General features: G+C 56.8%; 3 protein-coding genes across 3 annotated transcripts; all 3 read left to right on the top strand.

Annotated features, from left to right (window-relative positions):
* Positions 1–751: 751 nt before the first annotated feature.
* Positions 752–7783, top strand: Atp6ap1 (ATPase H+ transporting accessory protein 1). The gene is made up of 10 exons (XM_004645138.3): positions 752–1047; positions 1284–1410; positions 3908–3982; positions 4411–4604; positions 4802–4842; positions 5376–5461; positions 5637–5875; positions 6525–6572; positions 6654–6885; positions 7016–7783. Exons 1-10 carry the CDS (start codon positions 767–769, stop codon positions 7223–7225), a joined length of 1533 nt encoding a protein of 510 aa, XP_004645195.3. The 5' UTR covers positions 752–766; the 3' UTR covers positions 7226–7783.
* A 403-nt stretch (positions 7784–8186) lies between these two features.
* On the top strand, positions 8187–14567 carry Gdi1 (GDP dissociation inhibitor 1). Its single transcript, XM_004645083.3, has 11 exons — positions 8187–8546; positions 9731–9838; positions 9938–10037; positions 10128–10262; positions 10657–10855; positions 11077–11208; positions 11703–11802; positions 12082–12253; positions 13165–13309; positions 13512–13566; positions 13647–14567. The coding sequence occupies exons 1-11, from the start codon at positions 8502–8504 to the stop codon at positions 13797–13799; spliced, it is 1344 nt and encodes a 447-aa protein (XP_004645140.1). The 5' UTR covers positions 8187–8501; the 3' UTR covers positions 13800–14567.
* Positions 14568–15157: 590 nt separating this feature from the next.
* On the top strand, positions 15158–21405 carry Fam50a (family with sequence similarity 50 member A). Its single transcript, XM_004645082.2, has 13 exons — positions 15158–15382; positions 16708–16792; positions 16875–16974; positions 17411–17556; positions 19769–19845; positions 19924–19990; positions 20097–20158; positions 20241–20317; positions 20560–20614; positions 20743–20791; positions 20890–20960; positions 21043–21153; positions 21248–21405. Exons 1-13 carry the CDS (start codon positions 15272–15274, stop codon positions 21254–21256), a joined length of 1020 nt encoding a protein of 339 aa, XP_004645139.1. The 5' UTR covers positions 15158–15271; the 3' UTR covers positions 21257–21405.
* The last annotated feature ends 1698 nt before the right edge of the window (positions 21406–23103 follow it).

Below are 23103 nucleotides of genomic sequence, written 5' to 3'. Positions count from 1 at the left end.
AAAGGAAGTTTCAGATAATAGTTCACTTCCTTTTAATTTAATCAGCATACATACCATCAAGAAGAGTTCAAGAGGCAATTGTATCTTTTTGTTTGCACCATCTCCAGTCTGAGAAAGAAAACCCGGCAAAGAAAAAGACGTTTTGGTGAAAGCAACTGCCAGGCTCCTCCCTGTGAGGCAAGTCCTACAAAAGGACAAACCTGGGCTGTGCGTGCTCTAATTTACGCTGGCATGGCTCGCGGCCAGGTGGCTAGCTGTGTCTGCGTCTGAGGAACAGTCTGCCTGCCTTTAACTGGCAGATGATCGTGGACACCTCGACGTCCTACCGTCCCCGGGCTTTCCCTGCTCTTCTAGATGGCTCTTTCCGGATCACCCACCTGCCGCACCCTGGTCAGTGCCGCGTCCCTCCGGGTGCTACCCTGGGCCTTTTCCTCTCCTCCAAGGGATTGCTGTCTTCTCTTCCCTGAATCCTCTGTCTGCAGGAAAAACATGCTACTTTTGCAGTGGTGAGCAAAATGAGTAAAACGGAAGGTGAACTTTTGCTTGGGTGTACGCTCCGTGTAGTCGCCCTGCCCAGCCGAGCCCAGTCTGCTCCAGCACAGCTAAGCCAGCCGAGCCAGCCGAGCCAGCCGAGCCAGCCGAGCCCAGCCGGAGCCGGTAGCGTTTAGCCCCGCCCCTTTCCCCACTCGGAGCGTGCGCGCCTAGACACACGTACAGCCAACCAATGAAGAGGAGCAGCTGTGAGTGGCACGCGCCTAGCCCAATCATGAGTAAACCTAAGGAGCCAGCCTGCACCTGGGCCAATAGCGGGGCGGGGCGGGGCTCCAGCGGGGGCGACAGGTCATCTGATCTGCCCGGCCCGGCGTCCGAGGCTGTGGAGGCTGAGCCTGTGATGGCGGCGACTGTGGCGGTTCGAATTCAGACCGGGGTGCAGCGGGCTATGGTTCCTTGTCGCATGCCATGGCCACTTCTACTGCTGGCGGCAGTGGCGGTGGCAGCCGCGGCGCCGGAGCAGCAGGTGCCGCTGGTGCTGTGGTCGAGTGACCGGTGAGCGGGCCGGGCGGGGTTGGGGCGGGCTGCGCGCCGCGCCGCGGGACTGGGAACCTCCCCGACCCGGGGGCTGCCCTCTGCGGGGGCTGCGAGACCCAGGGTGAGCTGTGTCCCTCGCTCAGGGGGCTCGCCCTTTTAAGGAGCTCGGCCCTCTGAGGAGACGGGAGTCCAGAGGGCTTCGAATCTCGAGTCATGCGCCCCCGCTTGACAGCACCTCTTCTGTCCCCTGCCAGGGACCTGTGGGCTCCTGTGGCCGATACGCACGAGGGCCACATCACCAGCGACATGCAGCTTTCTTCCTACTTAGACCCCGCCCTGGAGCTGGGCCCCCGGAATGTGCTGCTCTTTCTGCAGGACAAGGTGGGCTGCCCCAGCCTGTTGTGGGTCATCAGGAGGCAGGCAGACCCCTAACCCCACGTCTGCTCCCCAGGGGAAGCACAAGTGACCTTATCCCAACTGTAGGAAGGTGTGGCTATTAAGAAGCTTCAGTGGAATCCTGAGGAGACAGAGGCCAGATACCTCTTAAGTTCCAAGGGGTTTGTTTGTTTGTTTGTTTGTTTATTTATTTATTTGGCGGAACCGGGGATTGAACTCAGATCCTTGCGTTTGCCAGTCAAGCGCTTATCCTACTGAGCCATCTCCCCAGCCCCTCCAAGGGGTTTATATAGAATTTTTTTTCTGCTTTTTTTTTTTTTTTTTTGAGGCAGTGTCTTAATGTGTAGCCCAGGCTGACCTCACGCTCGAGGTGATCCTCCTGCCTCAGCCTTCTCAGTGCTGCTGTGAGAGGCATATGTGCTGCCACACCTGACTTCCTCTAGTGTGGTGGGGACAGCTTGCAGGTGAGATGCTAGGGAAGAGACACTGTTGCCCAAGGTCACACACCGGACTTCAACCACTGTAGAGAATAACTTGGAAATGATCCCTTATTTATCATTTCCTATGCAGCTGCGCATCTGATGCCATTAGCTGGGTCACGTGGAAGACAAGGCTTGTAGGCTGGAAAATTGGCTAGAGTCCCACAGTTTAGAGAGCACACATGGGGTTCAGCTTGGCTCTGTCAGGCCTTTCTCTGGTCTATGTCTGTAACCATCCACACTGTGTTCTGCCCTCCAGGCTTCTGTCCCCAAAGCAGGTGTGCAGCCCAGGACAGCTTCTTATTTTTTTTTCCATGGCGGCTTCTAGGGGTGGCATGGGGCTGTTGTTTGGGAGGCCATCAAGCCTCTGCTTGTCCACTCCTCATTAGTGGCTTGCCTGGCTCAGTCCTTGTTGCTGTGTTGGCAGGTAGTGGTGGTCATGCTGGCCCTAGTCTGGCTAGGAGGTGGTAAGATATATTATCAGAGCTAAGTGTGTTGGCCCACATCTGTCATTCCAGTATGCAGGAGGCTGAGACAGGAGGATTGCTGAGAGTTCAGGGCCAGCCTGAGCTACACAGCAAGACTATTATCTCAAAAAAAAAAAAAAAGAAAAAAAAGAAAAGTAATGAGACTGGAACTCAGTCCTAGTTCTACCACTTGTCAGTTTTTGGGGCCATGAAATGATCTTGTAAATGATCTTACTCAGAGGGTTGGGAGGCACACATGTTAGCCCATATACAACACCTATTTGGGGTCTGCTAGCATTTGGGCATTCTTTCTCTCATTTGTTCCTTGGCCAAAGATGGCATAGTGTGTATGTAGCAGAGACTGAGTGTTGGGGACACTGTGGTTAGCAGTGACCCAATCCCTTACCCTTGGGGAGCTGACACTCTTAGGAGCACAACCAGTAAATGCTGCATTAGTACAGCCTACAGTGTCACTGCAGTAGCTGGGGACACGATGTTGGAGGAGGGTAGTAAGGCAAGGTGTCGCTGAGGAGGTGGTATCTGGAGGGAGGGAGGGAGGGAGGGAGGGAGGGGGGGAGGGAGGGAGGGAGAGAAGGAGCCATTGGCTTGGGAGACAGGCACAGGCGTTAGAGTCCTGTGAGTTCCAGCAAGGGCCAGTGTGGCTACAGAGACAGGTGGCAGGGGGGTTCCAGATGAGCAGTATGGAATAGGGAGTGCCTTAGTCTCTTGATTAAAGAAAGCCCAGCTGGCACACCTGGGAGACTGAGGCAGGAGGATCACTGCAAGTTCAAGGCCAACCTGGACTACCAAGTGAGAGCCTGTATCAACAAAACAAAATAAAACCAAAAAACAAGAAAGTCAGTGAGCAAGTGAGCCAGCCCCCTGGGCACAACATAGGCACTGCATGGGATCAGAGTTCCTGGCCTGAGGGAAGCTGGGAAAGTGTGTGTGCTAAACAGTGAGATTAGGGAAGCAGCTTGGTGGGTCAGAAACCAGAGGAAGCTGGAGGCTGGGGTGGTGGCTGGAGTTACAGGACGCCTGGAGGTCATGGAGGGAAGGGGGTGGTGTTGTGGTTACCATGGGCCCCAGAGTTTGGCTGACCACTGGGCTTCTGCCACCGTGCTCCCAGTCTTTGTTTCCCTCCTGTCCCACCACACATGGTGACTTTGGGACCTGTCCCCTGTTGGAAAGGATCCTGTCTGCCTTGGACATTGCTGGGCCGTTGCTCCAACCCTACTTCTGACTGGAGGTGGCCTGTCCTCACTTCTGCCCTGCCCCCTCCTCGCTTCCCTCCTGTTCCTCTTTCTGCTGACTCCTGCTCCTGAGGTTACTGAGCCAGCCCTGTGACTGTCTTGTCCCTCTGGACTGAGGGTGTTGGGAACAGGGCGGGGGCTCCCACCTGGCCCCTGTGGCCTGCCCTCCTGCTGTACCAGCGCTACCTGGAACAGAGGTTGTGGGGCCTGAGGCAGCACTGGCCCCTGTCCTAGCCCTTGTCGTTGCCTAGCCACCTGAGCTGCTTCTCTACCTCTCCCTTAGCTTAGCATTGAGGACTTCACAGCCTATGGCGGCGTGTTTGGAAATAAGCAGGATAGCGCCTTTTCTAACCTGGAGGTGAGCATCTCCTTCCAGCCCAGGCCGTGGGTGGGTGGGCATTCTGTGCTCCCTCTCCCAGCATGCTAAAAATGATGTCCTTTGGGTCAGGTGTGATGGGTCCCCCTTTGAAATCCCAGCTTACGTGGAAGGGTTGCAAGCTCAAGCCCAGCCTGAGTGACTTAGCAAGCCTCTGTCTCAAAAAAGGCCAGGGGGTGCTGGGACTAAAGCTCAGTACAAAAGTCCTGGGTTCAGTCCCCTGTAGTGTGCGCATGTGCAGGTACACGCGCGTGCGCGCGTGCGCACACACACACACACGCTTCATGCAGGCTTTGAGCATTGAAAGGCCTGGGGTGTGAGTGTCAGGGGCCCCAGGGGAGTCTCCTTTATGACCACAGTGGGGATTGTGTGGCCCCCAACTCAGTCTCCTCCCCTCCCCTCTGCCCCAGAATGCCCTGGACCTGGCTCCCTCCTCACTGGTGCTGCCTGCAGTCGACTGGTATGCAGTCAGCACCCTGACCACCTACCTGCAGGAGAAGCTGGGTGCCAGCCCACTGCACGTGGACCTGGCCACCCTGCGTGAGCTGAAACTCAATGCCAGCCTCCCCGCTCTGCTGCTCATCCGCCTGCCCTACACAGCCAGGTGAGCCAGGTGTGGAGGTGACAGGGTGCTCTGTGAGCTTCCGCAGTGAGGCAGGGCTCCCCGGGTCACAGGACAGGCCTCCAGGTGGGTCTGAGGTAAGCAGACAAGCAGGGGGCTGCCTGGCACCAGGTGAGGGGCTGTGGGCTGAGGGAGGGCCCTGGGCCCTGAGCGACTCTCATGCTGTGTCCCGTCTGCAGCTCCAGTCTGATGGCGCCCAGGGAGGTCCTCACGGGCAACGGTGAGTGGGCCAGGCGGGGCATGCATCTGCACCCAACCCTGAGGCCCTTCTCCTCGCAGCGCCATAGCCCCGGGGCAGTGCCTGGGACCCAGGCTTTGCCCAGGTTCACAAGTCCCAGGACTTCAGCTATAAAAGACCAGAAACACCTGGTCAGAACAGTTAGGAGAAGAAGGCCAGGTGTGGTGGCACACTCCTGTCATCCCAGCATCCAGAGGCTGAGGCAGGAGGATTATGACTTCAAGGCCATCCTGGATGATCTAGCAAGACTGTGTCCCAAAAAATGAACAGAAAAAAGCCCCAAAAAAACAATTTGGAGGACTTGTCTTTGCTCTAAAGCATAGTGGTTGTTCCCACACCCTTAGGTTGGCCCGCTTGTCTGGGACTTAGAGGCTGAAGTCACAGCTGTGCTGGGGAGGCTGACTAAGGGAAAGGATGAAGCGGCTGTCCCTAGGCACACTTGGCAGCTGGGGGGACAAGTGTTCCTTTAAGCTGTCACCGGTGACTGGGTCCCCTGCTCTCTTGCCACACCTCAGATGAGGTGATTGGGCAGGTGCTGAGCACTCTCAAGTCTGAGGACATCGCCTATACTGCTGCGTTCACAGCTGTCCGCCCCTCCCGGGTATGTGTCCTTCAGGGTGGTGTGGAGGACCCTTGTGGGGTCCCCGGGCACAGTGTGCTGGGAAGGGCCTCCTGTGCCCTGTGGGCAGGCCCTGGGGTGCCAGTGGGGAGGGCAAGCTCTGGGTTGGGGTGTGCTCCCAGAACAGTTGGCAGAAGCTTCCTGGCTCTTCCCTCAGGTGACTCGAGATGTAGCGATGGTGGCTGGGGGGCTAGGTCGCCAGCTGCTCCAAAAACAGGCAGCATCACTTGTGATCCATCCACCTGTGAGTTATAATGACACTGCCCCAAGGATCCTGTTCTGGGCCCAGAATTTCTCTGTGGAGTACAGAGGCCATCAGCAAGACCTGACCCACCGCACTTTTGGATCACCGGAGCTCAACCTCACCGGCTCCTTCTGGAACGACTCCCTGGCTGAGTGAGGGCCAGGGTTGGGACTTCCTGCCACTTGGGGCAGGGGGCAAGACAGGGAGCCAGGGGGCAATAGGTGGTGTCTCAGGTGGGCTGTTGGAGGGGGACTGCTCATGCCCATGAGGCCTTGGTAGGCCCTGGGCTGTAGATAGTGCAGTCACCCATTCTGGGGCTCCTGGACCTACCCATTGTCCTGAGCCCAAAACCTCAGCAGGCAGCTCACTTGTGACCCCAAGAGGGAGCTGAAAAGATGGATGGTGGACTGAGGGGCCAGACATACGGGACCTAGCTGCTGGTTCCAGCTCAGTTCCCAGCTTGGTTATGTCCCCTTCTGTCTAGTGGGGACAGTCTTTAGTGGCTGTGGGGACCTGGTGCACTTTATTTTTAAAATTTATTTATGTGTGTGTGTGTGTGTGTGTGTGTGTGTGTGTGTGTGTGTGCGTGGCCAGCTCAGCCCACCAGGGGGCAGGGCTGGCTGGCATGTGGTGCTGGGGGATTGAACCGCGGTCCCTGTGCTTTGCTAAGCTTGTTCTAAGTAGGTGCTTTAGACCACGGAGCCATCTCACCAGCCCCCTGGTGCACTTTAGTAGGGTAGATCTGGGTGCTTGCTTCTCAAAGCCACTCTGCCCCCTGACACACACTTCTCCCTTGACCAGACTCTCACTGACCTACAACGGGCTCTTCGATGCCACAGTGACATTCAAGTGAGTTCTGGGGCAGTGGACTGCGGGTGGGCTCACATGACTTGTTTCTCCTGCTAACCCGCCACTCCCGCCACCTCCCAGGTTCATCCTGGCGAGCCGCTTCTACCCGGTGTCTGCCCGAGATTGGTTCACCATGGAGCGCCTTGAAATCCACAGCAATGGCTCCATCACCGCCTTCAATGCCTCCCAGGTCACAGGGCCCAGCGTCTACTCTTTCCGCTGCGAGTATGTGAGCAGCAACAGCCAAATGGGCAGCCTGCTGGTGCCCCACACGCAGCCCTCGCTGTGGCACATCACCCTTCAGGACTTCCAGGTGCGGCCAGGGTGGTGGCGGTCAGGGGAGGGAGTTCCTACAGGCTCAGTGCCCCCACCCCAGGCCTCTATGCACACGGGGCCACGTGTTCCACCTGTTCCCTCCTGACCTGAGTCCTCCCGTCCCCCAGATCCAGGCATTCAATGTGACAGGAGAGCAGTTTTCCTATGCCAGTGACTGCGCGGGTTTCTTCACCCCGGGCATCTGGATGGGGCTGCTCACATCCCTCTTCATGCTCTTCATCTTCACGTATGGGCTCCACATGATCCTCAGCCTCAAGACCATGGATCGCTTTGATGACCACAAGGGGCCCACCATTGCTTTGACCCAGATCGTGTGACCCGTGCCAGCCGGGGGATGAGGGGCTGGTGGTGTGTCCCACAGTGGGCCAATGGGAGGGCTTCCCCTCTTTCTCCCACAGCATGAACACCCTTCCCAGGCTGTGCTGCTCCCTCTTTAGTCACTGTGGGCTTCCTGGGGTTGTCCCCGTTCCTGCCGACAAGGTGTACATATTCTTCATAGGCAGTAGACCAATCCCTAGGCTCGGTCATCATCACAGGAGAGAATATCTGGGGTCCCTTTTCTGTTATTTATTCTCATCTCTACCATCATCCCTTGCTGTTCATAGTGCTTTTGTGTGCAGATGATCCAACCCCAGACTGTGGGGCTCCTGGAGTCCCCTGAGTGTGTTTGGGGTGTGGAAGTCCTAGCCCCACTCAGCTGCTGTTCAGTTATGTGCTAAGGATACGCAGCATTTGGGTTTGTTTCCGTGGCCTCAGAGGGAAGGGACCGACTTCCATGACAGGTGGCTTTCTGGCATGTTCTTCCCACTAGCGCCTGGTAGGAGTCTGGGGCGCTGTTGTTTCCTTCCAAATAAAATAAAACAAGGGTCACCATGTGTTGGGCCTCTTGTCACTCACTTCTGTTTGGGGCATCAGGTGTGTGAACGCTTCGCTGAAGGACACGCTTGGCTTGGCAATGCGCGAACACACCTAGATATAGCTGAGCCAGGCCAGTTGCCCATGGGTGCAAGGCTGGGGGACGTCTTTAGTGCGCTGCGCCCCTAACCGGTGAGGGTACGAAGAGGCTGCTGGGGCCAAGTCCGATGTGCCTCACCAGGCGCTAGTAGCAATAGCAGCTCTCACGTCATTGGGGGGGTCCACCCTGGTTGCTGCAGCAGCGCGCGCCGGGTCTAGAGAACGCGCTGAGGCTCCCAAGGGGCGGGGCGGGTGGGGCGGGGCGCGGCACGCAGCTCCCGCGCAAGGATCCCTGTAGCGTCGCAGCACCCGCGGCTGGCCCGCCCCACCATGCCTCTCCCTGGACCCTAGTCTACCGAGTCCTGTCTGAGGCGTCGCGCTTGCTCTGGGGTCCGGGCATCTGCAGCACTCCTGGAAGGTGAGCCGCAGAGGCTGCATCGCTGGCCAGGCGCGGCAGGGCGCGTGGAGGGTGTGGGACTCTTTGACGCAGCGGAGGGGTTTCACAGAGCCAAAGAGCCGCCATCTTTGGTCCAGTGCGGCGGTGGTGGTGGTGCTGGCGGCGGCGGCGGCGGCGGCAGCAGCTGCTGCTGTGGTGAAGGAGGAGGAGGAGCTGAGCGGTGCTGGCACCGAGGCCTGACCATGGACGAGGAATACGATGTGATCGTGCTGGGGACCGGTCTCACCGTAAGTGTGGCCCGGGTGCCCGTGGTCCTGCACCATGCACCCTGTAACCTCAGTGATGATGCAGCCCTGGCCGCTGGCCCATCCTCCCGTTATTGCCATCCTCCGCTTGGGCCCCTGAAAAGCCAGCGCCCTAACACGTCCCCTCTTCCCTGCAGTGTCTGCTGTCCTCCACCACTGTGCCCTGCCTTAGAAGGAGTCCCCTCCTCCCTGCACCCTCCCTGCCCAAGTCCCGATCCCAGCCGCAGCCCCTGCCCCAGCCCCAGCCCCCTCCAATCCTCCCTGCCTCGACCTGTCACATTGGAAAACTCGCCCCAACTCGATAAGGTGCCCCCTGCTCCCCGCCCACTAGGCCACCCCCCATTGCCTGCACCTATCGCCCGCCCATCATCCACTCCCATCTTGTAGGAAGCTCAGTAGGGATGAAGTCAGAGGCCCTGGGGTCTAGGGGCTTTGCCAAGCTGGACCCACAGCCTGCCTCCCTGTCTTTCGGAGATTGGGGACCCAGGGAATGTTCCAGAAGCAGCAGGAATAGTGGGGGCAGTGGCCACATTCCTGCTATCCCACCCTGGTTTCCCATGGAGACCTGAGGCTCAGTACTGCCTGCAGCCTTTGTCCTTGGGCCGTTTACAGAGACTGGGGAGGGTGTTTTATTCTTCCCCTTCCCCTTCCTCAAAGCCATTTCCCACAAGGCTTACTTCCCTCCACCCAAGCCAGACACCCACACCCCAGACACTCTGCCTTCAGGGATGTGGCTCCTTGGAAGAAAGAGCAGCCCAGGGAGGCTTGCAATTTCTGGAGTTGTGTTCAGGTGCATGTCCCTGTTGGGCACCCTTTCAGGCTGACCTGGGTTGTGAGTGGCTCATTGTATCTTACCTGCATTCTCGTGCACTGTGCATATGCAGAGATGACTTTCTTGGCATGTTGATGCCCTGAGACTGTCCATGTGTCTCTTGGCCACTGACCTCCTAAAGCTTCCCTTATTTTTCTCCTTGGACATCTATTAGCTGACCAAGGTTAGACCCGAAACTGTGGCCAAATGAAGCTTTCACCCCCAATTGTCCCTGCAGCCAGCTGGGAGTGGAAGGAGCTGTCCATTGTGGCAGCTATGGGGTGGAGAGCAGATCAGGACCTAGGGAGAACTCTGGCAGGTGGAAGCCCAGCAGCCCACTCGTCCCCTCCCCCAGGAATGCATCCTGTCAGGCATCATGTCCGTGAACGGGAAGAAAGTGCTGCACATGGACCGGAACCCATACTACGGGGGCGAGAGCTCATCCATCACACCCCTGGAGGAGGTGAGGCTCCCTTGACCCCTGCACAGGGGCATGCCTAGGTTTTCGGAGTGGGGGTAGAGTGGGAATCTGTGAGATTTTTCTCTTTCTCCTTGATTGCAGCTATACAAGCGCTTTCAGTTGCCAGAGGGTCCCCCTGAATCAATGGGCCGGGGCCGAGACTGGAATGTTGACCTGATCCCCAAATTCCTCATGGCCAATGGTGAGGGAGATAAAGGAGCTACTGTGGAGGGTGGGTGACACAGGGCTGGGCTTCAGGGCAGGGACCCTGCTGACGTTGCCATCCCTACAGGGCAACTGGTGAAGATGCTACTGTATACAGAAGTGACCCGCTACCTGGATTTCAAGGTGGTGGAAGGCAGCTTTGTCTACAAGGGGGGCAAGATCTACAAGGTGCCCTCCACAGAGACTGAGGCCTTGGCTTCAAGTGAGTGTGGCAGTGGGGAAGCAGCTGTTCGTAGCAGGGGCCCCCTTTGCTCAGTTCTCTTCCTCAGACACTACCGGAGGCCCACTGCTGGTGTCTCCTACTGTCCTTTAGAGTAGCTTGCCAGCACAGAAGCACTCTTGTGGAGGGGCTGTGGAGGGGAACTGGAGTTTTACAGATTTCAACTTTTGCCAAGGGCTCCCCTTGATGCCAGAACAGTCCCAGGTGGCAGGGTTGGGAGGGCCCTGCCCTGCCCTTGCCCTTCTTCATACAGGCGAGAAAGATGGAGCTGAGAAGGGGAAAGGGGTTGATCCCAGGTTGTGGGCTAGCTCAGCCATTATAGTGGGTAGGGTACGCGTGTGCTCCCACATGCACAGGGTCTCCTCACCCTCCCCAGATCTCATGGGCATGTTTGAGAAACGCCGCTTCCGAAAGTTCCTAGTGTTTGTGGCAAACTTTGACGAGAATGACCCCAAGACCTTTGAGGGCGTGGATCCCCAGACTACCAGCATGCGTGATGTCTACCGGAAGTTTGACCTGGGCCAAGATGTGATCGACTTCACTGGCCATGCCCTGGCTCTCTACCGCACTGATGAGTGAGGGGAAGCTGGTGTGATTGGCGCCCCTTGCCTTCCTGTACCTGTCTTCCTCTTGCCTGCTGCCCCCTCTGCCTATTCTGCATGTCTCTTGTACCAGATTCACCTGTGGCTTGTGTGTCCCTTCCTGCATCCTACGCTTGACCTGTCTTACCAGCGAGGCACCTGGGTGGGGGTGAGCAAGGTGCTTCTGTTGAGCCTTCCTTCCCTGCTCTCCTCAGCTACCTAGACCAGCCCTGTCTTGAGACCATCAACCGCATCAAGTTGTATAGCGAGTCTTTGGCCCGGTATGGCAAGAGCCCGTATCTATACCCACTCTATGGCCTGGGTGAGCTGCCCCAGGGCTTTGCAAGGTGAGGATGCAGTTCTGTTCAGATGGTGTCGCTGAGGCTGAGGGTGCAAAAGGCTACTAGAGCCTTTCTGGGTATTGCAGGCTGTCTTGGGTGATGGTGGTACAGCCCTACTACACTGAAGCCTGGGCTCAGGAACGTGGACTGCTCATCTCCCAGGAGCATGGGGCTGGGCAGGACCAGGAACCTCAAGCAGGGCTTAGCTGGGCGTTAGCCCTTCCCTCCGGTCTTGAGTGCTAGCCTCTGGGGCCATGCCCATCTGGAGCTTCCCCCTCATTATGAGCCTTGTGCCAGCCCTTTGTAGACTTCTTGGGGGATCTATGGAAGAGGGAGAGTACTCAGATGGGGTCTAGCTTCTTGCCATGACAGCAGGAATGAATGGCAGTTCTGCTGAATTTGTCCACCGAGACCTCCGCGGTGTGGAAGGGAGGGTGTGGTGGAATTGCCCCCGCTCATTCTCTGGGAGGAGGACATGACCGTTCCTATCCCTGCTGCAGACTGAGTGCCATCTATGGAGGAACCTACATGCTGAACAAACCCGTGGACGACATAATCATGGAGAATGGCAAGGTGGTGGGTGTGAAGTCCGAGGGAGAGGTGAGCCTTCCTTGAAGCAGGTCACTCCCTAGGGGCTCTGTGTCCTCAGGGGCCATGCACTGTGTCTGTTGTCCAGAAAATTACCAGACCATGGTGTCTCAGCTGCAGAGCCCCCCAGCCCTGTGTGCTAAGCTCATCACTCTGAGCTGAAGCACGGGGTGACAGTGACAGAAGAGAATCCTGCTTGACGTGAGCCACCTGTCATACCTGGGGTATAGGAGGTGACTGCTGGTATAAGGGGTGACCCAGCAGGAGCACGGCTTTGTGGTGCCTTCACAGGTGGCCCGCTGCAAGCAGCTGATCTGTGACCCCAGCTACATCCCTGACCGTGTGCGGAAGGCTGGCCAGGTCATCCGCATCATCTGTATCCTCAGTCACCCCATCAAGAACACCAACGATGCCAACTCCTGCCAAATCATTATACCCCAGAACCAGGTCAATAGGAAGTCAGGTAGGGAGCCCACAGCCCACCGTCCCTGTGCCTTCTCTCCGGGCTGCTGTGCCTGTTCTCCCCAGCCTTGGGGCTTCCTGCATGATCCCATCATGGAGCAAAGGGGATGCTTGTGTGGTCCCAGCAAATGGGCAGATGGCTCGGACTCTCACCTGCTGTGATGGGATACTACGACAGTCACCTTCCTGTGGCTGGGACCCAACCCCCGACACCACAACACAAGGGCAGGTTTCATTTGGGTCCCTCTTGTTTTGTTTTGTTTTGTTTTGTTTTTTTGCAGAACTGGGGATTGAACTCAGGCCGTTGTGCTTGCCAGGGAAGCACTTATTCCACTGAGCCATCTCCCTGCCCTTCCCTCTTGTTCCAGGGTGGGAAAAGCACGGTAGAAGGGTCGGTCAGGGAGGGCTGAGCACCTCATGGTGGCCAGGAAGGGGAGGAGGTGGAGGAAGGGGCTGGGCTCTCCCAGACACAGGTGAGCCTTCAAAGCCCTGTGCGAGGCCCCGCCTCCCAGGGAGCCCTTTTGGGCTCCATGCTCACCCGTGGCCAATCTGCTGAAGAGAGCGGTGCCCTCTTCCTGGCCCACCTCTGGCCACTGTTACTCTGGAGATGCCAGATACTTTACACTCTATCCAGCTGGGCCGAGCTGGACATGATGGTGCACACCTGTTATCCCAGCACTCGGGAGGCTGAGGCTGGAGGCAGAGGTAGGAGGATCATTGTGAGTTCAAGGCCAGCATAGGCTACAAAGTGAGCTCGAGGCCAGCCTGACCTGCGTAGTGAGACCCTTTCACCAAAAGACAAAAATACCTCTCTGCTCTATCAGGTGGCTTTGCACAGTGAAGTTACAAGATATTCATGGCTGGGGAGGGGGTGCCCCTGGCCTGCAGTAACAGAGCACTTGTCCTGAGCAGATATCTACGTGTGCATGATCTCTTATGCACACAATGTGGCCGCACAAGGCAAGTATGTTGCCATCGCCAGCACCACAGTGGAGACGGCGGACCCAGAGAAGGAAGTTGAACCTGCTCTTGAGCTGCTGGAGCCCATTGACCAGAAGTGAGGGACTGGGCTGCTCAAGGGGCGGGGCGGGACCTAGAGACGGAGGCTGGGCCGGGGATGTAGCTCAGTGGCACAAGTGCCTGCCTGGCAAGCACAAGGTCCCGAGTTCGATTCCCAGTACTGCAGGGGGGGAAAAAAGCCCGAGCTGGAGGCTACATCTCTGCCAGGGTCTGACACAAGTAACCCCACCTGCCCTCAGGTTCGTGGCGATCAGCGACTTGTATGAGCCCACCGATGATGGTTCTGAGAGCCAGGTAAGTAGCCACCAGCCCAGACCCCAGGTGCCTTCCAGGCCCTTCTCCAGTCACCTTGGCCCTTGGCCTGCTCTTTACAGGTGTTCTGCTCCTGTTCCTATGATGCCACCACACACTTTGAGACGACCTGTAACGACATCAAAGACATCTACAAACGCATGGCTGGCTCGGCCTTTGATTTTGAGAACATGAAGCGCAAACAGAACGATGTCTTTGGAGAAGCTGACCAGTGATTGCTGGCTCCTGCCCCAGCCCCTGCTGCCCTCAATCCTGTGTCTATTCTCCTCCAGGGCTGGGGAGATGTATGGCTGGGCACCCCTGTTCCCAGCATCTTCTGCTTCCCCCACATTCCTATCACCCACCTCACTGATTCACTGACCAAATCCTTAACCTTAGCGATGGTTTGGGAGATGGGGGTTGGATAACATGCTCATTCTCGGCCTTTCCTTGTCCTAGGAAAAGAGGACTCCTCCCTGTGTCTCCCCCACCTGTAACTCTTCCGCTGTGTTTGGGAAGGATGCGGAGGAGAGCTGACTTCTGCCCCCATCGCTCTTACCCCGCTGTAGTGGCCTTTGGAGATGCCCCTGCCTCCCCCAGCAGCTCTCCTGCGTGTTGGAGAGAAGGGGCCCTCCCAGCACAAATTGCATTCCTCCCCTGTAATTTATTCTAATTTATTAACCAACTCCCACCCCAAGTCAGCCTCCAGCCAGGAGGGAAGGGTGGAGGGGAGGGAAGAAGGCATAGGCGTGGCTCTGTTGGAGGTTGATCTCCCTGTTTTTATTCTTTGTCTTTGTGTTTGTGTTCTCTGATACTTGCTGAGAAGAGCTGTGTGCAAAGCAAAAGGAGGTGGGAAAGTGGACCCAAGACCCATGTGCCCCACCCCATACCTTCCCTTTAGTGGTGGGAAACCCTTACCTTGCAAAGTGAATGTGTCCCTTTCCCCAACCTCTAGTATATTTCTCAGAAAACAAGATCTCCCAATAAACTGTGTTGAAACCTGAGCCAGGATTTTAGATTTCCTTTCTGTAAAGCTAGGTGCTCAGCAGGGACTTGGCCCTCTGGTTTGGGGCGCTGGCTGAGCACCTGGCACTGCACCTGTGTCCTTGGGGATCCAAGGAAGAGAAGTGGGGAGACCAGGTAGGCCTCGGTGGGGGAAAGGAGGCGGAAGGCACAGCGTGGGGAAGCCAAGGGACCTGATTCTAGCCTACATAGCCTGGCAGGGTTCCCTGGGGGAACCAGACCCTCCCCCCAGTCCAGCACCAAAGGAAACCTGGAACTTGCTTGAACCAGATCAACACGGAAGCCGGGGAGGGGGGGTGCTTTGGATTTCCAGGAGGCCAAGGGGGTTGGGGGGCGCTGCAGGCGCAGTTGTGAGCTAAGGGCGTTAAGGTCGACACAGCGCAGGAGGCCAGTGATCCAGCTTCCGAGTCCTCGACCAGAAAGCAAAACGGCCCGGCCGCGCCAGCCTTCCCGCGGGCGTCGACCTGGGTCTGGGAGCCGGCGGCCGCACGGCGGGCGGAGCGGGGCTCACGTCACGCACCGAGGGGGCGGGGCGGCCGCGGTGACGTAGTAGGAAGGCGCAGGGCGGGAGTACGTCTGGACGCTGACCGCACAGCGGCCGTCTGGACTCAATTTCGCTGCTGTCGCTGTAGGCGCCACCGCCGCTGCCACCGCCACCGCCACCGCCACCGCCACCGCCACCGCCATGGCTCAGTACAAGGGCGCCGCGAGCGAGGCCGGCCGCGCCATGCACCTGATGAAGAAACGGGAGAAGCAGCGCGAGCAGATGGAGCAAATGAAGCAGCGGATCGCGGAGGTCGGGCGAGGCGGCCCCGAGCATGCGCGCCGCGCGGGCCTCTGGTGCTCCCTGGCTTCGGGCTGGGAATGCCTAGAGCGGGAGGCTGCACCCTGGCAGTCGGGAGACGGTCTTTTCTGTGAAATGGGTCTACGGGCGGGCTGGGTCGGAGGCCAGACCCCTGCGGGATGGAGCCTGTGGTCGACGTTCTCCTGGTGCTACCCGCGCCCCTGTCCAGCGCCAGGTGCCTCGCGGGCGGGCTCCGAGAGACTGCTTCCCTGTACCTTCTGCCCCGTGAGACCCGCGATGCTGGTGGTCTCAGAGCTCCTGTGAACGACCGGCAGTGGCGCGGAGCTGGGGGACCCCACGACTCTCGGAGACCCAGGGCTCTTAGCTAAGAGGGGAAACTGCCATGCAGGTAGCCTTTCGGCACAGGCGCACCCTCAGCCACAGCCCGTCTCAGCGGGGGCTTGCTGCAAGCTGAAGATGGATTTCCATTTAAAAAAATTTTTTTAGTTGTTTTTTTTTTTTTTTTTGCGGAACCAGGGATTGAACGCAGGCTTTTGTGCTTGCCAGGGAAGCGCTTATTCTAGTGAGCCATCTCCCCAGCCCCATTAGTGTTTTTGTTTTTTGTTTTTTGTTTTAATTTTATTTATTCATTTACTTATTTATTTTGTGTGTGTGTGGCCAGCTTAGCCCACCAGGGGGCGGGGCTGGCTGGCATGTGGTGCTGGGGGATTGAACCGCGGTCCCTGTGCTTTGCTTGGCTTAGCTTGTTCTAAGTAGGTGCTTTAGACCACTGAGCCATTGCACCAGCCCCCCCATTAGTGTTTTGAGACAGTTCACTATATAGTTTGGGCTCACCTTGAACTCATTTTGTGATTTGGGTTGGGTTTGAACCGTGGTGATCTTGCCTCAGCCTTGGAGGGCTGGGATGGTGTGTGTGCACCACTACACCTGGCCTGCAGGTGAATTTCTGTGCTGGCCACTTCCTTTGGAGACCTTGGCTAGAAGGGACCTTCATGGTACCATAGATGGAATTGCACTGGAGGAAGAGACTTTTTGGGCGGGTGCAGGCAATATCTGGGCTCTGGGGAGAGCCTGGGCCTTTCACCCACCCTGTTCTAATTTGTCCTTTCATGACAGTTGTGGCTTGGGGCTCAGGAGGGTCAGCTTAGATGCCAGCAGTCTGGCAACCAAGGAAGGGGCTCATAGCTTCTTCCAAGATCATACTGTAGCATGTCTCAGGGCAGACCTAGGACTGAACTCAGTCCCCCAACAGGAGCAGTTACCTACGGCTTCCAGGAGGATGGCAGTAGCCCTCACAGCCAGGCTTCCTCTTGCAGGAGAACATCATGAAATCCAACATCGATAAGAAGTTCTCTGCACACTATGATGCCGTGGAGGCAGAGCTCAAGTCTAGCACTGTGGGTGAGCAGGGCACATGGGCCACCCTCTCCCGGGCACAGGGCTGCCCCTTTGTTGGCTGTGGGTGACCAGTCCTTCCTCGTAGGCCTCGTGACGCTGAATGACATGAAGGCCAAGCAGGAGGCACTGGTGAAGGAGCGGGAGAAGCAGCTGGCGAAGAAGGAGCAGTCCAAGGAGCTGCAGCTGTGGGTCCCCTTGTGCTCCCTTCTGTCCCCTCACAGCTCATACGTGTGTGCTCTGGGGGCAAGTCAGGCTGTTCTTGTTCAGGGAACGGGGCTCCAGCTGTTCTGGGGACAAGGGCAGCGTGTAGTGTGGGCCTCAAAGTGGTCCTCTCAGGTTTCTACTTCAGCTTCCTGTTTCCTGGCTCTTGTGCAAGTGGCCTGTGCTTTCAGGCCCTCTCCTTTCTTTGGTGCCCAAGTAGCCTACATTTTCTCTGTCTTCTCCGTGTCACCACCCTGTGTCTCTCTCTGCCTTCTGTGTAGTAACCAGGGCCCTGTCCTGGACCTCCTGGTGACCCAGGGCAGTTGGGCCCCTCCAGCCTGCACTTGTAGTTCCCACACTGAGCATGTGGTAGCTCTGGGTCAGGGGCAAGGGACATGACGGCCAGCTGTGCCTTGGTAGGAAGCTGGAGAAGCTGCGGGAAAAGGAACGCAAGAAAGAGGCCAAGCGGAAGATCTCAAGCCTGTCCTTCACGCTGGAGGAGGAGGAGGATGGGGGAGAGGAGGAGGAAGAAGTTGCCATGGATGAGGAAGAGCTGGAAAGGGAAGGTGAGCCAGAGCAGCCAGAGAGGGAAGCCACCAGCACCTGGGTCACTGTCGAGGCCAGTGGCGAAAGCTCAGCCCAAGTCATCACTGCCCTGTGTGGCAGCCGTGGGCTGTGGGTGGACACTAGGCACTGAATCACTGATTTGGTTTCATCTCTGTCACCAGTTCCATAGTCACAGAACTCAGTGGCCATCCACTGAGTGAGCATCAGCTACCAGGGACAACTTAGGAAGGCTGGGCAGCAAAGCCAGAGGAGCCCGGCGTGCCCAGGGACTGCACACCCATACCAGGCCCGACAGACTGTGGAGGGGCCTGTCCCTCTCCTGGGTGAGGCCCATGTGGGTCAGGGGACCGACATGGGGTCAGGGAAGGTGTTCCATGGGGGGGCATGGTAGCAGGACTGGACTGATCTCTCTGTTTTTGGAGACAGTCTCACTGTGTGGTCCAGGCTGACCTTGAGCTCACAGTGTAGCTCGGGCTGTCCTCAAAACTACTGGTGATCCCCCTGCCTCAGCCTTCTGAGGATGACAGGTGTGCATTGCCACACTAGCTGGGCTGCTTTCTTTTCACTTTTTCCTGCTTTTTTTGGTGGTAGAAGTCATTGAACTCAGGACCCTGCGCTTGCCAGGCAGGCGCTTATTCTACTGCGCTATCCCTCAGTGTATCACGATCTATCACTCCTGGAGAGCCGGACGTATACAGGACACATCCTGATTCTCATTTCACACCTTCTCTTTCTTCCCTCATCTCTTGGTCCTTTTCTCCTTTGAGAAAGGCCTGTGATTTCTCTGCTTCCTGTTACCTAGCTTTACTTTTTTTTTTTGGCAGAACTGGGGCTTGAACTCAGGCCCTTGTGCTTGCCAAGGAAGCGCTTATTCTACTAAGAATTACCTACCTTAGTGTGTTTTACATTTTATATATTGGGGTTTTCGTAGAAGAGACAGGAACTGTGTAATATTGAAACTTTGTCTGGTGTATTTTGCTTGACATCATAGTCTCAGGGCCCATCCATTTTCCTACAGATGATCCAAGTTTATCTTTGTTTGTGGCAGAGTGGTGCTACATTGTGTATAAGGCCTGCAATGTTCTAGAAAAAAAGTTTTTTTGTTTTGTTTTTTTGAGACAGGCCTGCTATGTAGTCCAGGTTGCCCCTGAACTCACTATGTAGCTCAGGCTGCCCTTGAACTCAGCAGTCCTCCTGCCTTGCCCTCCCAAGTACCAGAATGACAGGTGTGCACGCACTCCTGGCCCTGCTGACTTGTTTTTATTTTTTTATACTGGGGATTGAAGCCAGAACTTTGATACTTCTTTTAGAAACTAATATCCTGGTGGACCCCTGGGTGCCCAGGAGTGGCTGGGCTGTTGAGGAGGAACCTGCCAGATTTTTTGGTTTCTTTTGTTATGCTTTTATTTGGTATGGGGTCTTGCTATGCAGCTGAGACTTGTAGTGCTCCTCCTGTTTCAGCCTCCACAGCACTGGGACCATAGGCGTGCACCACCAGGCCTGATTTTGGTGGCTGCATGGTGTTCCCAGGGTTCTGGAGCCAGCACGGACCGAGGTATGGGGGATTGAACCTGGGTTCTTGCGCTTGCCAGACAGGCACTTAGATCACTGAGCTATCTCCCCATCCCGTTTTGCTTTTGAGACAGGATCTCACTATGCAGTGCAGACTGGCCGTGAACTGACTGCGTAGCCCGGGCTGGCCTCCTGTGTGCACAGTGTGGAGCATAGACAGGCGACCTTTTCATGATGCACTGTGCCTAACCTGACACCCAAAGTGTGACCGTGCCACTTGCGGAGCTTCAGGGACCGCGTGGCAGAGCTACCGTTCTGGGCTGTACAGGCCTGGGGTGCAGGGTCGTCTCCCCTCTGGGGCTCCATTTAGGAGGCCCAGGAGCGGTGCCGTCTGTTTCTCTGTCATGTTTTTCTTTAAGATTGGCAGTGCTCAGGGCAGGCTTGAGGGACGCTGGAGGTCTGAGAGACCCTGATGGAGTCCAGACGGTTACAAACCTTTCAGGAATCATGCCCAGGTTGCTTTATTGTTTGTCTTGTGTTCTGTTTCTTGACACAAGGTCTTTGAATGTAAGCCAGGCTGCCCATGGACTCAACGTATAGCCCGGGCTGGCCTCAAAGTTCAGTCCTGCCTCAGCCTCCCGAGTGCTGGGATGACAGGTGTGTCCTGCCCACTTGCTAAGTTCTTTGACTTTATCCCAGAGGTCACCACGAAGAAAAGGAAGTTAGGGAAGAACCCTGACGTGGACACGAGCTTCTTGCCTGACCGAGATCGCGAGGTAAGGGTTGTGGCCGCTGCCGTTGGTGCTGATGGCGCCCCACAGCTGTGTCTCACTGATGGGTCTTGTCCTCTGCAGGAAGAGGAAAACCGGCTGCGGGAGGAGCTGCGGCAGGAGTGGGAAGCCAAGCAGGAGAAGATCAAGAGTGAGTGCGGTGTGCTCGGGGTGCTGGGACTTCTTCCAGGGGCGGGGGCAGGAGCTCCTGGAGCCCGTGGTAGGCCTCTGGCACCTGAGTGGCCACTGCTCCATAGGCGAGGAGATCGAGATTACCTTCAGCTACTGGGATGGCTCTGGGCACCGGCGGACGGTCAAGGTAGGTGCCGGGGGCCCTGCGCCTGCAGCCAGCCACCTCCCGAGTGCTCTTCGGACTGGCACTTCCTTCGTGTCCTTCACAGATGAAGAAGGGCAACACCATGCAGCAGTTCCTACAGAAGGCGCTCGAGATCCTGCGCAAGGACTTCAGCGAGCTCAGGTGAGGCTGTGCATGTGCAGAGGTCCTGGCCTGGTGCGTGGTGGCCATGGGGGACTGCGTGCCTGATGCTCCTTCATGTCACTGCGCTGAGGTGGGCTCCTGCCTGGGCAACTTGACCCAGAGCTGGGGCACAGCAGGGTGTCGTGTGTCTCTGGCTCACTAAGTGGGCTTCCCTTCCTTGCATAGACAGAGGGTGGCATTTGTCCACTTGTCCACCTGTCCGCGCCTCCTGTCTTTCTCAGGTCAGCAGGGGTGGAGCAGCTCATGTACATCAAGGAAGACTTGATCATCCCCCACGTGAGTCTCTGTGGCTCTGAGTCACCTACTGGGCACTGCCGCTACCTGGCCTTGGGCGGGAGCATGGGGCGCAGTGGCGACCGAGGTCAGTGTGGGCATTGAGCTGGCCTCCCGTCCTTCGTCCCTAGCATCACAGCTTCTATGACTTCATCGTCACCAAGGCACGTGGGAAGAGCGGTGAGTTCCTGCAGCCCAGCAGTTTGAGTTGGGGTGGCCATGGGACCTCAGGACAGGACCTTGAAATAGGACCTCGGGACAGTTGCTTCTCCTCACAGGGCCACTCTTCAACTTTGATGTTCATGATGATGTGCGGCTGCTGAGTGATGCCACTGTGGAGAAGGATGAGGTGTGCCGGGCACGGGCTGGGAGGGGCAGGCGAATTCTCCCTAGCAGCTGGCTCAGCCGAGCTGTCCCTGTCCCTTCCCCAGTCCCACGCTGGTAAGGTGGTGCTGCGCAGTTGGTATGAGAAGAACAAGCACATCTTCCCAGCCAGCCGCTGGGAGCCCTATGACCCCGAGAAGAAGTGGGACAGGTACACGGTGAGTGTGGAGGGTCACATGGCGGCCTGAGGGAAGGCTGGCACACCTGCTGGCCTGCTCATCTCACACCTCCCATCCCTTGTCTCCACACCAGATCCGATGAGCGCAGGAGGTAGGGGAGCCTCCATGTGTCCCCAGCATCATCCTTTCTACATTTCTTATCCACCATCAAGAAATGGATGCAAAAAGAAAAAGAAAGAAAGAAATGAACACACACAAAAAAAATTTAAATTTAATTTTTAATTTTTTATTTTTTTGGTGGAACCAGGGATTGAACTCAGGCCCTTGCACTTGCCAGGGAAGTGCTTATTCCACTGAGCCACCTCCCTGGCCCTCGGCCCCAAAAATTTAAAATTTAAAAAAAAAAAAATGAACATGTCAGTGCCAGAGGCCCCGCAGCATGAGAACACGTGTTTAATAAAGTCCTGTGGCATCGCTCATTTCAGCTCTCCTGTGGCGTCCCATTCATACTGTGCAGTTAGCAGTGTGCATCTGTTCACAGTGTCACGCGACTGTCACCTGGGTCCACTTGGGACCTAGAGGCATGTAGCAGTTATACCTGGTCACTGTAGTTACATCCTGTCCCTGTGGACTGGCCAGCATGGGGCCTGTCAGGTGTCCAAGGGAGGAGGGCATTGGCACGCAGGGCCCTGCACTGTCGCCTAGGCCACCCCACCTTCCTGCGCGAGGCCAGGCTGCGCTTATGCTCAGGCCGGACTGTCTAGCTGCACCGCCCCCACCCTACCCTCTCACTTCCCCCACACAAGCTGCAACAGGCACCAGTGGAGGGGCCTCACCGCCCGCCTCTGCGCTGTGCATGTGTTGGGGCCCTTGTGTCCCGTTTAGCCTGCGTTGGGGCCACCTTGGCAGGCTTGGAAGAATGCAGAGGCCAGGGCACGGCAAGGAGGGCTGGCTGGCCTGGCCCCGGCTTCTGGAGGCGAGCGACAAGAATGAGCACTCCACGGGCCTTGTGCTTTGGCTTCCAGGGCGCTTGCTAGGCCTGGACTGCTCCTCTGTGCCAACCCCATCTAGCTCTGGGGACCACCAAAGGAAAGCTTCCCAGGGACAGGGCTCTCTCAGCCACTAGCGTCCCCTCTCTTGCCACTGGAGATTGAAGAGCACCTTCACCCTAAGGTAATCCCAGCCCTTTAAAACATTTAAATACACGTCAGGGGCAGGAGCAGACTGGGACAGCAGGCCTGGAGGTGTCACACAGCAGCTGTGTCCTCCTAGGCTCATGGGTGAGGGCACAGCAAGGTGCCCATGCCCAGCTTCTCCCCTGCTCCCTCCTGCAATTGGCCCAGGGAGAAGCGTGCATCCGTCAGCACCCCACTTCTCCAACACCCTCTCCCCTCCTCTGTGGTACTGAATGATACCTCGCCTTTTTAAAAAATCTGTTTATTTATTTATTTGGTACAGGGTCTCGATATGCAGCTCAGACTCAGTATCTTTCTGCCTCAGCCTCCTGTGAAGCATTGAGACCAAGAACATATGCCACCACACCCTGCTTCTCACCTTTCTTTCTAAACATAGCCACTGACACTCCGCTCCACACCTGCTCATCAAGTGCCACTTGCTGATTTGGCCACCCCACATGGTTTCCTCAGCTCCAAGAGTCTCCCCAGGGCACCATGTCCTGAGGCCCAGGAGGGAGACAGAGGCAGAGCTGAGAGCCACATTTTCTCAGTGCATTTTAAAAAATCTTTTGTTTTTTGTTTTAAGACAGAGTTTCACTGTGCAGTTCAGGCTGGCCCTGAACTCGCTGAACTCACTTTGTAGCCCAGGCTGGCCTCAAACTCACAGTGATTCTCCTGCCTCAGCCTCCCGAGTGCTGGCATTAGAGGTATGTGTCACTATGCTCATCTCTCAGTGCATTTTAATTTTGATTTTAATATATATTTTAAGTTTTTCAACCAAAGAAAAATTTACATAATATAAAATTAGCCCTGA

The sequence above is a fragment of the Octodon degus genome, unplaced genomic scaffold (assembly GCF_000260255.1).
Source record: "Octodon degus isolate 3935 unplaced genomic scaffold, OctDeg1.0 scaffold00218, whole genome shotgun sequence".
Classification (NCBI taxonomy): domain Eukaryota; kingdom Metazoa; phylum Chordata; class Mammalia; order Rodentia; family Octodontidae; genus Octodon; species Octodon degus.
This window is presented reverse-complemented; position numbering and strand designations above follow the sequence as displayed.

What these genes read in the sequence shown, in the direction of transcription:
- Atp6ap1 (XM_004645138.3), top strand. Translation starts at nt 767, where the DNA reads ATGAGTAAACCTAAGGAGCCAGCCTGCACCTGGGCCAATAGCGGGGCG. An exon ending in TGGAACGACTCCCTGGCTGA is followed by an intron (nt 5,876 to 6,524) that starts GTGAGGGCCAGG and finishes TCCCTTGACCAG; the next exon opens with ACTCTCACTGACCTACAACG. An exon ending in GATGCCACAGTGACATTCAA is followed by an intron (nt 6,573 to 6,653) that starts GTGAGTTCTGGG and finishes GCCACCTCCCAG; the next exon opens with GTTCATCCTGGCGAGCCGCT.
- Gdi1 (XM_004645083.3), top strand. Translation starts at nt 8,502, where the DNA reads ATGGACGAGGAATACGATGTGATCGTGCTGGGGACCGGTCTCACC. An exon ending in CAAATTCCTCATGGCCAATG is followed by an intron (nt 10,038 to 10,127) that starts GTGAGGGAGATA and finishes CCATCCCTACAG; the next exon opens with GGCAACTGGTGAAGATGCTA. An exon ending in GACTGAGGCCTTGGCTTCAA is followed by an intron (nt 10,263 to 10,656) that starts GTGAGTGTGGCA and finishes CACCCTCCCCAG; the next exon opens with ATCTCATGGGCATGTTTGAG.
- Fam50a (XM_004645082.2), top strand. Translation starts at nt 15,272, where the DNA reads ATGGCTCAGTACAAGGGCGCCGCGAGCGAGGCCGGCCGCGCCATGCAC. An exon ending in CAAGCAGGAGAAGATCAAGA is followed by an intron (nt 19,991 to 20,096) that starts GTGAGTGCGGTG and finishes ACTGCTCCATAG; the next exon opens with GCGAGGAGATCGAGATTACC. An exon ending in GGCACCGGCGGACGGTCAAG is followed by an intron (nt 20,159 to 20,240) that starts GTAGGTGCCGGG and finishes TGTCCTTCACAG; the next exon opens with ATGAAGAAGGGCAACACCAT.